This window comes from Archocentrus centrarchus (genome assembly GCF_007364275.1).
Source record: "Archocentrus centrarchus isolate MPI-CPG fArcCen1 chromosome 18 unlocalized genomic scaffold, fArcCen1 scaffold_23_ctg1, whole genome shotgun sequence".
Lineage (NCBI taxonomy): Eukaryota > Metazoa > Chordata > Actinopteri > Cichliformes > Cichlidae > Archocentrus > Archocentrus centrarchus.
The window spans coordinates 2,219,468-2,234,988 of record NW_022060145.1 but is presented as its reverse complement, the minus strand read 5'-3'; the positions used below and the strand labels follow the sequence as shown (position 1 = coordinate 2,234,988).

The 15,521-nt window shown below is 40.4% G+C and overlaps 1 protein-coding gene across 2 annotated transcripts in view; it reads left to right on the top strand.

The window, feature by feature from the left end:
• LOC115775099 (RAS guanyl-releasing protein 2) overlaps window positions 1-14,433 on the top strand; it is a 39,392-nt gene extending 24,959 nt beyond the window's left edge. Inside the window, exons 10-17 of one of the 2 annotated variants that reach the window (XM_030722593.1) lie at window positions 2,425-2,499; window positions 2,858-2,980; window positions 3,224-3,339; window positions 3,437-3,578; window positions 9,563-9,599; window positions 11,733-11,891; window positions 12,777-12,839; window positions 14,061-14,433. In XM_030722593.1, the coding sequence (XP_030578453.1) occupies window positions 2,425-2,499; window positions 2,858-2,980; window positions 3,224-3,339; window positions 3,437-3,578; window positions 9,563-9,599; window positions 11,733-11,891; window positions 12,777-12,835 (711 nt within the window). In that variant the 3' untranslated portion in view covers window positions 12,836-12,839; window positions 14,061-14,433. The remainder of the gene's footprint in view (window positions 1-2,424; window positions 2,500-2,857; window positions 2,981-3,223; window positions 3,340-3,436; window positions 3,579-9,562; window positions 9,600-11,732; window positions 11,892-12,776; window positions 12,840-14,060) is intronic. The other variant, XM_030722592.1, reaches the window with a different exon arrangement.
• Window positions 14,434-15,521: the final 1,088 nt, after the last annotated feature.

The following is a 15,521-nucleotide window of genomic DNA, read 5'->3' as shown; positions in this document are numbered from 1 at the left end:
AAAGTTATTTATTTTAAATGAAGGAACAGAAGCAGAACTTCAATTAACCATGATGTGTGTAGTCAGTAGTGTCTGTTTCTTCGTGAGTGAAGAAATAGTATATGCCATGTTTTCAAGTGCAAGAAGCCAAACCAAAAGCCAAAGTAGTGTGTCAAGGAGGAGAGCCCGACATCAACTGATCTGTGAGAACTTATATAGAGCACTGGCACACATTGGGCCCAGGTGTTGCCAGTGCCACTGACTGGCAAACGAGCCATTCCAGCCCTCTAATGCTTGCAGGAGACCTGCTACACAAGCAGGTCAAAATGAGGGCAGGGCAGAGTGGATCGTCACACTTTGCACTGTGAACATGTGGGCCATAATTAGCCCAGATTTCCAGAGGTCAGTTAAAGACAAACATAGAAGAATGTAATAATAATGATGTGTGCTTAGACAAACAACTTGACATATTTTTCAGAACAAAAGCATGCAGTAGCTACAGTTCACTGTATATATACTATATATATTGTATACAGTGACGTGCGGTGAGGGTCGTGACTGGTGAGGCACTGACGTCATCACATCAGATTTACAAACATATAGCTTATTCACCATTTGATTGGCAACAGTTGTTTTGTTTAACATTAACATAGTCTGAAGCAAACCTTTTAGCTCCGGTGTTGGTCTTCCTTTAATTATTATCTTCTGCTTCGATTGAAAGTCCAGTTTAGAAAATTCTTTCAGTTGAGTTATGTAATCTTCCATGTTGAACATAAGGCCAAGCAACAGGAAAAACTAACTGGCCTTGCTAACTGTTTATGGTAGCTTGCCACCGAGGAGTCGTAGAGTCCCTGGGATCACCAGCGCCCCCTACCATGAGGCACAAGAACTGCGTGCCTCACCTAGTGTCTCTTCGCAGCAGTTTCATGATCGCTCAACACAAGAATGCATTACACACACATACAGTTGTTAATGAAAAAACAAAAAAAAAAAACTGTGCATTATATACACCAGCTAAAATATAGAAATTTAGTTCATATAGTAAAAGTGTTAGAACATTTTAATAGCCACATGCAAAGGGAAAGTAATCCGGTCTCACTGCATAGCATGCCAGCACAGTTAGTAGTCATTGGCAATGACTATACTGAGCCGCACCACGGATTGCGCAATCCGTGGTGCGGCTCGCCGGGCTGGTGCCTCACCGTTCGTCTCTTAGTATTTGACCGGCAAATGCGAAAATTCAACGATTTTGAAAAAAACTAATCTAAAAATGGTGTAGTTAAATGGAAAAGAACTTTAAAATACAAATCACTGAATGAATATAACCATTTAATTTATTTTTTAATTTTATATTTCCACGATGACAGGTGAGGCCGTGCCTCACCTGCCTCCCCTGACTGCACGTCACTGATTGTATATATACTGTATATATTGTTAAAGGCAGCATAACATGCTGGCTAGGCACCAGCACCCTGACTGCTATAAGGTATTGGGATGAAATCCATGGACTCATTGTCAGACCCTATGCTGGTGCAGTGGGTCCTGGGTTCCTTCTGTTGCAAGGCAATGAGAGAATGCAAGCAGTTCTTGGGAGATTTGATACCATTCACTGGCCCCCTGACCTAAATCCAGTAGATCCCCTCTGGGACATTATGTTTCCGTCAGGTCAACGCCGCTAGGTTGCACCTCAGCCTGTCCTGGAGTGCGGTGATAACCTGGTCCAGATATGGGAGGAGTACCTCAGGACACCTCATTACAAGCATGCCCCAACTTTGCCTTTAATTTTGTTGAGCAGTGTAATAGGTGTGTAAGAGCTCTGAATCTTTATGTTGCGTTAAGGTGCCCTCCTTGTCAGTTCTGTCAGATAGCAAGACATTGAAGAAAACATCTGGCTGCAGGCTGCTGAGTGGTGACAAGGACTGCTAACAGGCCAAAGAACCAAGAACTACATTTTTATAAGCTGCTAAATTGCTCCTGACACTCAGCTGTGTGAATTTGACACATATACTGAACTTTCAGTTTTAGGCTATGCTATTTCTGTAAGTGCTAAAGCCTTTTGAGTATTGTACTTTCATCACACTTAAATGCATGTAGTGCTTTAGCTAACTGCAGTAGTTTGCTAGCACAGATCACATTAGGTTTTTAACATTAACTAGACGTATAGGGTGCTCACATAATCCACTGACATCTCAAGGTATCATTTTTTCAGCAAGCAAACAGCATTTTAGCGTTCAGCTTAAGTTTTCTAGGACAGATTTGACAGGTACACCTTTACTTTTCAAGCCTAAAGTTCATAGAGTAGATATTTTACATTTAAAAATGAAAGTATTGTTATGTGAAAGAAACACTTGGGTTAATACATGATTTTATATTATGGTGATTCTGATGAATGGAACTGGCTTAAGTTCTTTTTATAGGCCTTACTTACATTGGCTGTTTGTGCAGGTGTCTCTGGACCAGTATCACACAGAAGAGGAGATCTATCAGATGTCTCTACAGAGGGAACCACGCAAGCCAGTGGTAAGCAGCATGGCGATGTACACATCCAGTGTGTTCCCAATCCTTGGCTTCCCATACAGATGTATTCCACTTTACTCTAGCCTTGATGTTATAGATATTGATATTGATGATAGATATAGGTGATTTTTTTTAAGTGTACCCTGTGAACCTTAGCCCCAAATTGGCTGCATTATTGACAGATATACTGTAGAGAACATTTATCTTAAGATGTTAAAATATCATATATTGTTAATCCTCCTTTTCACTCTGATCTACCGAGGTTATTCTTGACTTCTGCTTTGTGCAGCAGCAGCTTTCTTTGCATGAGTTCTCTGGTTTAATATTGATCTCACAGTCTTTGATTTCTCATCCACTGTAGCCGAACTCCAGCCCCGCCCCCGCACCTGAACCCAAGCCCACCATGATTGACGAGTGGGCCGTTTCAGTGAAGCCCAGCGCTGACCCAACGATCATCAAGAAACACATAGAGAAGATGGTGGAGGTGAGTTTCTCTGCTCCTTCATATCTGTATCTCTCAGGGCCTGAGGAGTATGGCAAGGATAAGGATAAAAATGAGCTATAGTTGTAGTTACCGCCATTAAAGACATGTTGCAGTTTTTGATCAATTTGGGTCACTTACTTTGAAAACTCAAAGTAAGTGACCAGCAAATACAGCAATCAGTTTGCCTGCAAAATCAAAACTGTTCTCCTAAGCCTGATTATTTGAGAACTTTCTTGTTTTCAGTCCGTCTTCAAAAACTTTGACACGGATGGTGATGGAAACATCTCCAGGGATGAATTTGAAGCAATCAGGAACAACTTTCCATACCTCAGCAAGTTCGGAGAACTGGACAAGAACCAGTGAGACTCTGCAGATTTATTCATAAGCAGTTTATAGACTGAGCCAAGGCGTAATCTGCTTTGTATGGAGTTCATGTTTTTCTGCTTCCTCTTATAGAGACGGGAAGATCAGCAGAGAAGAGATGATAGACTACTTTATGAAAGCCAGCTCTCTGCTGAACTGCAAGATGGGTTTCATCCACACGTTTACCGAGACCACCTATGTCAAGCCCACATTCTGTGAACACTGTGCTGGCTTTGTGAGTAAACATCTGCACCTAAAACATGAACAGTAGTCATCTTTTGAGCTTGTGTATGATTCTACTTTTGACCACAGCCGATGCTAAAAATTACATAAATCACAGTCCTTGAAATGCTTGATTTTAGGCACTGACTCAGCTGTATGATTTATGAACCCCCCCAAGTGTCACGCACTTCATTATTTGTCTTGGCTGTCACTGTCATCCTGTGGTAGTGCATCTCTTTATAAGGTTCCTCCTGTCAGGTCAGGGTACTGCCATCATTTTGAGCTGCAGCCACACACTGCTGAAGCTGCATTCTGGGTAATATGAGAGGAGGATAACTGGGCGAGATGATAACACTCGTCTGTGGCAGTGTTGTGGGTGTGTGAGTGTGCATCCTCTGGCCCTTAACGTTCCCTAAAGTCCCTCAAGGAGCTCTGTGTTATTGAGACACAGACAGTGACTCAGTTGTAATGAGAACAGGGATTTTATATTCAAGTGGAGATGCTGAGATGACATCATATTAATTTCTTTATGTTGCATATAAGCTGGACGATTCTCAAGAGAGAGGTAGGGCTCACCGTATATATGTTTTCATTAAAATGAAACACACTCATGTGCACAGAAGCATGCTAACAAGGGGAAACTTATTTTCAAATCATCATGGGGGAAATAGAGAGTACAGAGCAGGGAAAGATAAGCACTCTGGCAGTCTTCTTCCTTTGAATTTGTGTGTGTGTGTGTGTGTGTGTGTGTGTGTGTGTGTGTGTGTGTGTGTGTGTGTGTGTGTGTGTGTGTGTGTGGCAGAGGTAGAGACAGCAACCACTTCCTCATCTGCCTGCTTTCCTCTTGGCTCCTGTGCAAAAACAATGTTTTCCTGCAGCCCATTTTTCAGCACTCACCTCAAACATGCTGTACAATCCTGTAAACACCAGAGTCCACTCACCCGTGTTTCACAAGGACCTTCAGTCTTCTTTTGCCTTACCTTTTAATTAGTAGCTTTAGTGGCTGAATTTTATCAAAGCAGGGAGCCATCGCACTCTGTATGTGCTTCTCCATGTCAGGAGGATGCAGCGAGCTTTAAGAAAAAATTCAAAGCAGTTTTAGGAGAGATTGCACAGAGCGATGCATAGTGTGAGTCTTTTCGGCACATACTGGATCTCTTATTCGGTCTTGAGTTCCTTGAGTGTTCATACCTTGTGACAAAGATAAAAATATCTCATTACAGTCACTGATATTTTTCCCAGGCTGCGTGTCTCAGGCACTGTTTCCTTGATTTTTCAAGGTACAGACTGCGGAAGGCTCCTTTTGATGCTTCTCCTCTAGTCAAAATCACAGAACCACCAGAAACAAAACAAATAAAAAATGCTCAAAAATGTACGGTAGAGGGTTAGCAAAAAAAGTGTAAATTCCCGAGAATGATGAGTCTCTGTTGGTATATATTTGAAAATGGTTTCATAGCCTTGAACTTAAATGACAGGCGCTGAAACAGCTGTGTCCTCCACCTTTGATTAAAGTGGTGTTAACATTTTTTTTTTTTTTTTTAAATATACAAATTTACAATATAAATAATAGAAATTTCATATTGATTTTAAAATAGCGGAAAATCTGTTGGCCTATTTCAACCTGTGACATGTTATATTTATAACTTTGGTAGAAATCTCAGCATCACAGTACAGTTTGATCCTTTTGCTTGCATGTCAGCATGCACAAGCTGAAGGATCAAACTATCGCCTACACATTTTGATATGTAAGCTAAATATGTAAGCTCAAAAAAATATGTCTAAGTTTTCACTTCAAACAAAATGCGCTTATCACAAGCAGAGAAAATGTGTTTTTGTAAGATAGGCGTCCTGATTAAGTCGACTTCAAGGATTTATGGCTGAGTTTGCCGCGCTCATACGGCACCTTTTAACCTTAGCACTTCCATAAAGTGCATTACAGTGTTTCTCATGCTTAATGGACGACCTGCTCTTTCACTTCAGCTGCTGTTTAGATATGTGCACCAGATTTAAGTTAAAGCAGCTTTTTCAAATGGTGGTCATCTAAATTAAAGTCACTCGTGAATCATAATCAGCTTTTTGAAAGTTGCGTAAATTAAAATGCTGCGTCAAATCCAGCACGTCAAACTAAAGCAGGTTATTCTCAGCGATAACAAGTGAGAGTGAGAGAGCCCTCATGATCGCCAATGCAAATGAGACGGTGCTGTCTTTGGAATTATAAACACATTTATGTCGTAGACGGTTCCTTTACTGGTGTAAAGAGCCCCTCTGAGTGGAGATCTGTTAGAATATAAAATAGATTTATGTAATTTTGCCCAGGCAGTAGAAATTATTGATGGTAAAACTATTAGCTATTTGATTAGTTATTTGATTATTTTAGTTATTTGCAAATGCATGTTTTGATATTAACACAACATCAATAATACAGTTTGATTTAACTAATCATTAGAAATCTTTTAGCAGTTAATACTGGACACCAAGTGGCTGCAAAACAGTGCTTTAAAAAAAGATAAATACTAACAGGATAAAATCTTGATCTTACACAATCTGGTCTTGCGTTGCATATTTTTCTCACAAGTTCAAAAAGACTGTATGGTTTGATATATGACTAGCATTTTTTTGGTAAGATAAGGAGATTTTGCTATGAGCTAAAACTGAAAAGTTCTGCAAATTCTCTTAGTTCTGTTTTTTTTTTTTTTTTTTTTTTGCTTTGGTTGAATATGCAAATGTTACTGTTTGCAAAATTGTTACTGTTTAAATCTATCTCACTGTTAGTTGGAATATTTTATTAGGACAGAATTAAATATACATTTTTAAAGGAGATTACTCTTCTAATACGAGGCCTGTCTCAAACTTTTAGTTTTTATTTTTGCAGTGATAGGACTGTTCTCATTCTCCTTTTCCTTTGCTGTTTCCTCCTTTGATGTTCAAACCACTTGAAGCTGCAAACTGTATAAGACTTGATTAACTATCTGAAATCACTTCTGCAAGCTAAGCAGTTCATCAGGTTGATATTTTTCTATCATGCTTAGTCTCCATGCTGGATCTGTTCAGGACAGATTTAAAGTAGAGAGGAGACTTTACATTTCACCGGCTCATTGCTTTTGATTTTTATATGCAAAGCTACAACCAGGAGGTAGATACTCAGCATAAAAACGACTGCCTTTATCCCTACAGGTCACCAACTATGTATCTGCTACAAAAACTTGCAGTTGTACCAGGGGTTATGAACTATTTCATGGAAACACAGCTGATTCTCCAATGTGATGACAAGACTTTAACAAACTGTGTTTATTAGTGTGGTTCAGAAAGACTCTTAAGTCACTTTAATTGGCTAACATGACTCCTGTGTTTATGTTAAACCAAGCTATTTGGCTGCTGGCTGTAGTTTCATAGTTAATAGCTGGATAGATCAGTAAACTCTAGCATTTATGTATACATTTACTACATTTATAAGCTTAAAAGGAAGCATTTTTTGAAGATAACATATCATTAAATGGATATATGGCACGCAGAGCTACTGCAGTCAGGGCAAACATGACCTGAAGGAAAAGAAACTGGAACTTGAGTTGATTGCAAGTGATTCATGAACAGTAATTGAACAAAAGGGTGGTAATGGTTTCAGGGTTGTTAAGATTCAGGCTGGCAAAATGTATTCAAATCTGAAATAAGATTAAAAGTAGAAGATTAACAGACTCCTGATAAGAAAGAAACCGTGCCTTGTGTTAGTTCAGCTCTGCCACAAAATCAAGCTCAGCCGCAATCCAGGCAGATCAGCTGATCTTAGTGTCAGCCCACGCCGGCTGATTGCTCAGCTGATACCTTTTTCCAATAGATAAATCTCACAGAGGGCATGCAGCTAAATCCATTTTAGCCTGCGCACAATTGCTGCAATGCTGCAAGCTGCTTTGGAACCCATCTTCACCCCCCACCCCCCCACACTGTGTCTGACTTAAATAGTGTCATATCTATTGACAATCCTGCCTGTTGTCTTCTATGCTGGGTCATACAGCTGCTCTCCTTGTCTCTGTTTTTCCATGTTTGCACAATTCTGCCTAATTCACGTGTGCACATGGACGTCCCAGAACAAAGCAAACCCGCCACATATGAATGACTGCAGATGCAATTGTTTTGTGTTCTTAAAACCAACCTCATCTGAAATTACTTAAAAAAAAAAAAAAAAAAAAAAGGTAATAACAAAGAAAGGTTCATGTGATTTCTGTAAAATGACTAATGGAAGCTTTTCTCATTGTGCAAAAGCATAATTTTACCTTCTTTCATTTTTTTCTTATTGTATCGAGCAATTTAGCACAACCAGAATATAACATAATTTTTTTATTACCTTCTAGGAATAAAAGACAGAGCAGAGTTCAACACATTTTGTGCCTATAACAGCATATGAAAGCTTCACTTTATTTGAACTTGCCTACTCGATTAAAGATAACATACCTGAGAAATTAAATTAAATCTGCTTTCCATTTCAAGTGCAGTACCCTTTAACATGGCAGCCCATCATTCATTTACACGAGTGCTGATTCAAAAGCCAGCAAGGAGGCATTTGAAAGGAAGAGGAAATAGAAACATAAATGTCTCTGAGTCTTTTATCTCAAATGTGTAACTACTGGCAGTAAAAGCAGCAAAGCTTAAATTAAATCGTCAAGTCAGTGTGTTTCCATTTCCATCAGTGTGTTTGTAGTGTGTTGTGTTTTGCAGTCTACAGAGGCTTTAAAGGTCAGTCAGTGTAGGCAGGGCTGTGATGATTGTTGTGTTTGGATGTTCTGCTCAGAACTAACTTGTCTTTGTTTTAAAGCCTCTGGCTGTGTGTGTGTGTGTGTGTGTGTGTGTGTATGTGTGTGCGCGTGTTTGTGTGTGTGTGTGTGTGTGAGAGAGTGTGCGTGAGAGTGAGAGCGAGAGAGACTGACTTCCTTTGTGTCAATGTGCATCCACAGGTGTATGCGGATTTGCTGTCATGCATGTAGGTTTGTGTGTGCATCTGTATGTGTGTTTGTGAAGAGGTCAGGATATTTTGTGCCTTTAGATGTGCCAGTGCAGTGTGTGATCTCCAGCTCAGCTCTTTCATGTCATTGTTCCCCCACCGCCTGTCCGCTCCCCGCATCCCGCTTGATCTCGGTCCCCCTCCACCCCCTCTGTCCCACCAACCTCCCCTCTTTCTTTCCCTCTATCTCGTACTCCCACCTTACATGTCTCTTTGCTTCATTGTGCATCTTTCTTGGTTTGTGTTTGTCTGGCCTTCATTCAGTACCTCAGCATCAATGGGGGGGATAATGAGATGTGAACTGTAAAGGTGTTTGAATACGTTTTAGCCCGTTAACCAGCACAATTATGTGTACTTTTCTCTTTATAGCTAACCATTTTCCGGTGTGTAAGTTTTTAGAGTAATTCCCTACTTCACAGGAAGTTATTGGTTTTCATTCATTTCAGTCCACCTTTCCATACAGGTTAGAGACAGATAACATAAATAATATAACAGCATCAAAATGATTGGAGGGGAGGGGAGGGGGGGGGGGGCTGTAGCTCGGGCAGTAGAGCAGGTTATACTGAACCCAGAGTTTCTTCCGATGCGTTCATTGGAGTGTGATTGTGAGTGTGAATGTTCTATAGAAAGCAGTTAGACGTAGAAAGAGGGTGTATGAATGGGTGAATGAGTCATGCTATAGAAAGCACCTTGAGTTTAGAGTAGAAAACTGCTATACAAGAACCAGGCAGGCACTGCTGTACATATACTGGTCCCATTTAGTATTTTATAGCATGCTCAAAGGAGACATATGTTGTTTTTCTATATTTTTTGGTGATAATGGGGGATTCTTATAGACATAGCCAAGGTTGCAGATTGCTTTATAACTGTTACTATAATAGCTGTATCAACCTGAGGATCTGAAAGTGCTTCTTGTATTCAATAAAAAAAAAAAAAATCTGTCATAATTAACATCCAACCCCACTCCCACCCCCAGTTTCATTGTTTTTTTTTCTTTTTTCCAGATATGGGGCTTTTACAAGCAAGGCTACAAATGTAAAGGTAAGAGAGGAATTCATTTAGCTTTTGTTCCCCGTGTTCTACACAAATATACCTGTTCTACCCAGAGGGGTACAGGCTTCAAGGAATTAAGATTCTTTTTGAAGCCATTGGTTCCCATCTATTGCACATTCCACATACAGTATTTTGAGTGCTAGGTAAATGCCACACTATTTTATTCTATGCCCACATTCAAAGCCCTCTTCACAAACAGCTGGATAAGCGCCATCGACCGAGAATGCGCTACACACAATGGACAATTACTTGCCCTTTCAGGCCTCAAAGTGGACCTGTGTTTGAAGAAGCTGGTTCATTTCACAAATGTACACACACGGAGGCCAGCTACCTCCACCCTGTCACACTGCCTGTCATTAGCTTCATAAATACATTTGAAGCCCCCCCCCTGTGGACATACTGCTGGTGGTCTGTGCTGATGTCATAAAGCAGAGTGATGATCTGCAGATGTTAAATTCTCTAAATATCTTGCACTAAATATGCTGCCACTCAGATGTCAAGCAAAAGTCTGGAAGTGATGCCAGATCTAAAATGCATATGAACCGAGTTTCCATCTGCTTTAGCCTTTCAAAGAAGTGATTGAATCACACTTTACATCTGAATGGGAAAAGTTAGACAGATAGTTTACAGATGGCATTCCTCTGCTTTCACTGTCTTAAACAAAGTAAAGTTCATTTCACTTTTTTTTGGTAAACATTTCTCAGTCAGTGTAGCCTGTGCACTTATTAATATATAAGTAATTATATATTAGTTACTTATAACTATATTAATGTAGTTATGAATATGCAAACACAAGCACACGATTGCTACTTTTACAATAAGGGACCATTCCAGGGCAGCAGAAGCGGAGCCACACAAAGAGACTGATGTTTGATGATGCACACACGCACACATGCACCACTCACCCTCACACTGTCCCGTGTCCTCTCCACTCTACAGGAGTGCATTCTGCGAGTCTGGGACTGGGAGTTTTAGTTCTGGTTTGTTCCATTAATGAGACCAGGGGAAGTCAATGAGAGAGCCCCACAGCCATTCATCCCCATTACCATTGTTAGCCCAAACTCAGGGAGGTAGACAGACCGGCAGGCACATAATTGAAATGAATCACCCACTGCAGTGCAGTGCAGGAGTGCTCTTGATCTGTGTGTGGTGTCTGGTGTGTGTAATGGGGTAGTTGATGTCAGCTACTGAGGTTTCAGAGACCTCTCACTGTCTGAAATGGTATAGGACTGTGGTCATACTAACCTTCATATCAGTAAATATCACAGAAACATCTTTACCCCTTTCTATCAGTTTGTCATTTAAGGAAGTTGACTTTTTTTTGCATAGACGAAGACCTGTCTAATATCTGTCTGTTAAACATGAATTGTCATCTAACAGCTGCTTAGCTAAGCTTAAAGACTGGGGGAAAGGAGCAACAGTTATATCTTCATATTTATTGGATAGACCTGAGAGTGCTTTCAGTTTTAAAACTGATATGTGTGTCTCAATATTTGGGTACTGACAATATCTGTGATATTTAAGAGTGAAAGATTCATATAGTGTTAAAAATATGTATGGTAAACATGTGAGCATTGGCAAAATTAGAGTTAGAGAGCCACTTTCTAGTTTATTACTGCTCTCTTCTCTTTATACTACTGTATACTGCAGCCTCAGCTCATCTACACAGTTTATGATTAACTACGAGCGAGGACAGATTTCTGCTGATGTGAATTCAGGTGACTCACGTGTTTTCCTGCTGCCTTGCTGGGTGACCCATCACTCCTCTCCTTGTAGACTACCCCAAGTTGACAGAATTGTTGTCGGGCACAGTCGGCCTTACTGTGTGCATGTGCCAATGTTTGTGTGCCTGTACAGCATGTCGAAGCACTTTACTGTCACCGCTAGCTCTCCCATTTGCCCCACTGCATCAGTTTGCACCCGCCCTTTTGTCTGACCCTCCTTCTCCACTCCTTTCTCCATCTTCCCTTCACCCCTGGAATTCCCATCCTTTCTTCCTGTCTCGTCTTCTGTCTCGCCGATTGTCCCTCCCTCCCTTCCAATCCCCCCGTCCTCGCCTCCTCTCCCGAAACCTGTCCCTGCCTCCATCTTTCTCCCGTCACGTGAAAATTCCGACTGCAGCCTGCGGGGTGAATTGCCACAAGGCCTGCCGAAGCCGACTGGCTGTCGAGTGCCGGAAGAGGACCAAGAGCATCAGCCATGAAGCACCGCCAGCCCTCCAGGCTAGATCCTACAGCTTCCCTCCTCCTGCTAACACCCCGCCCAGCCTGCAGAATACTGGTGAGGCGCGTCAACCCACAGCTAGACTTCCTCCTTTTTCCAAGTTTTTAAAAAGTTCCAACAACTGCTGGAATAGTGGTGTAATGATTGCTGAAATGCATCCCTATGTCTACATATTTGTTGCATTAAAAATTATAAATGACTTGTGATTCCACCAATAACTGTCATTTACAACATTTCTGATCAGTTTAAACATGTTTGGATAGAGCCAGACCAGCTCTATCCCCCATTTCTAGTCCCTACAGTGCTTATGCAACTGCCCGCCGGCTGTGCTCTACAGACATGTGCAAAACACAAAATAAGTGTTTATGAGCATCAAGAAACTTTTTTTTTTTTTTTTTATATATACTATTTGTTTCCAGCAGGACTGAATGCAGTCTCAACTCTCCTGATATGTGTGCAGACCTTAAAGTTTGGCCCCTCATGCTGATAAAATAGAATCTTCTATTGCAAGCATCCTCAAATAAATATTGTAGCCTAGAGGAATTTTGACTTCATGTCATCACTGCAACACCTCCACTTTTTGAAGAGTGCTTTTGTCTTCCTCTGAGCATATGGAGAGCTGACATTTGGAGGATTTTCTCCAACAATAGAGTGTAATTTGCAATGGAAATGTAAATGGCCCACCGCAGTGAGGCTAGTGACTCATAAAGGCGGTGTTTTCATCAGACATTAGCAAAAGTGGCGCCCTGCCTGGCTCAATTTTGTATCAGTGCAAACCTGCTCCATCAGTGGGCAGGACAATACAGCCAGACAAATGAGAATTGAGAATGGTAAATAGACAAAGGCCACACATTTCTAGGCTTTAGGCAATGTTTTGCATTTCCAGTTGATTGACCAATCTGCTACTCATTTCTTTACCCTCCCCTTCTCTGTTCCCTCTAGTGATTGCTGAGGAGGATATAGAGACAGTGGAGGAAGGAGTATTTGATGTCCATCTATAACCAGGTGAGAGAGATGCACTTTGGTCACTTATTTGCTTTTTACTGGATGATTGTTATAGACATATGTTTTCATGTTCCTAATTGATTTTCACTTGAGTTCATAGTTTCCATATTTGGCCAGGAGAATTCTTGTTGTCAGTAAGGTCAGCAAGACCCGACACTTGACTCAGGCAAAGTTCACTGCCTCAAGTCGCATGAGGAAGTTGAAACTTTGAGTAGCTCCCAAAGGCTCACTAAAACATTTTTTCATGTGTAAAATCTACATAGCTCACATTTAATATCCATAATATGGGAGTTTGTAGCAAAAGGCTCTCATTTCTCTTTTTTAGAGTAGAACACTGATTCCACGTTCATGTCTGTCCATCAAACACAATGACAGGCCCCTCTAAAACTCACAATTTAAAATGATATCTGGTGTTAAAGTGTCAAACTAACAGTCAGTCTTATGAGACGTTATGTGACAGGCTGGCCACACTAACCCGTGGAAGCCTGGCTATCATGGAACCAGTAGCCTTTTCACGACTTAATATGGCCTGGCATTAATTATTTAGCTACAGTGGTGCTGGTTACTTTCAAACATACTTACATATTTCCCAGTTTGACAGAATTCTTTTCTTATCCAGTTAAAGACATGTATGTAGCCCATGTAAGTGCAGGGGAAACACCCTAATGCGCTGTCATTCTGCAACCTTTTGCCTGTTAGAAACCTCAAATGGCTGATCAGTCATAGTGCAAGTCTCTGTGGGAATACGTTTCTCAGCTTATTCCCACAGAAGTGAAACAAGTTCATGTTTTGCAAGAAAAAAGTGCACCAAACAGGAAAATATGAACCAAATATGGTACTGTGGAAGGATGTCTAACACTCTCTGAGATTTATCTGACACTTCAGTTGGACCACAGTTTTGCCAAGTAAACAACTAGATAACAGCAAAGGCATCACAACATGAACAGATCAACCTGCAAGTGGGCCGTGGGACAAACAGCAATTTGTTTGGAGTTGTTTGATTAAATAAACTGTGTGAATGATAGTAAGACTGAATAAGGGTGGTTTTAATTTAATATGTCTTTGATATTATACATATAGTGTAATAAAATGGTGCACATTTCCATGCAAATACAGTATATCACACCAACTGACATAGAGAACATCTTGATTTGCCTGATTTGTGATCGTCCCTCGCAAAGGGACGGTGCAGTTATTCACAGTTGTGACTGTTTCCCACAGCATTCACAGTAGCATCATCTGTCTGTCAGCGTATGGCAGTCTTTGCAGGAGTCTTGAACTGAAGAGTGACAGACCTCAGCTCTTTATTTCAGAATCCCTCCTACGGTCGGTGTTCAAGAAGCCAAATCAGCCACTTTCAAGAGCGAGACAGAGAATGTGCTACAGCGTGCCAGATTCCCAACTCTCTACACTGATGAGAAATTGCACTGAACACAATCCAGGATACCTACATGCTGCCACACAGTGGACACATTCTGCAACAGCACTCCTCTCCGCCTAACGCACATGAATGTGACGACCAGTGTGAATGGAATGTCTTTGTATGATTTCTATGAAAAAGATGTGCATTTTGATTCTGTGTCAGCCATGAGTGTTACTGTAAAATCTTATTATATATATATATATATATATATATATATATATATATATATATATATATATATATATATATATATATATATATATATATATATATATATATATATATATATATATATATATATATATATATATATATATATTTAAAAGAAAATCCACAAAAATTGTATTTTATTGTTGGAATGTCCAAGTCAGCGGAGTTTGTAAATTTGAGCACACTTTGCTGCAGATTTGAATTGTTGTCTGTTCTTTGAAACATAAAAGCGGTGCTGTTATTGCCAAGAATGTAAAGTTGCCACCCAGGCTAAGCTACAGTCTCCTTTATCTGAGAAGCTCATTGTTTATCATCTTGTCCTGAAATATATTTCAGTGGGCCAATAATAGGACCAATTTTTGATGTCAGATAAAATATTGCTGATTGGCAGCGCCCACCTGAAGTGTGGTGACAAAAGCAACCGTTTAGCCAACAAAAGAAACAGCTGGAGGAACTGTGTAAACAGCTGTAATTAGGATGGACTTTGAATGATGTTATATTCTGTGTCATGTTTACCTGAATATCAGTAACTATAGTTATTGCTGTTGGTGTTATTTTCGGTGTAGTGTACTGTCTCGTACCAGTGCAGTGACAGATGACCCATCCTCGTGCAGTACTGTGAATGTAGCAGAGACAGCGGAACGCCGCTGCCAGACGAAGAACCCATTTTTTCTCTCCCAGCAAATGCGTTGAGAGCAGAGACCGGGGAGACTCATCCCTCTGTTGGCTATTGTTTTTAAATGAAATAATCAAAGGAACGAGGCCTGAACTGGAGTAATTTTCACTTGACAGCAGCTCCAAAAAAACATTTGCCTGAGAAGTTTGAATGCCAGTTGTATTTTGTTGTTTATAATCTGCATGCTTCTTTTCTTCTTGGCCGTATTCCTCAGCCAGATATTTCTGTTGCTTGGATTTCGTAATTTTACATTTTTAAAAATTTTTTTATTTTAATGCACTTTTCATTTCATTTAGGAAACACAAAATCTTGAAATTCCAGTCAGAGGAAATGTTTCTGTCTCTTTGTGCCTGTGGAGAGATGACTTCAGACT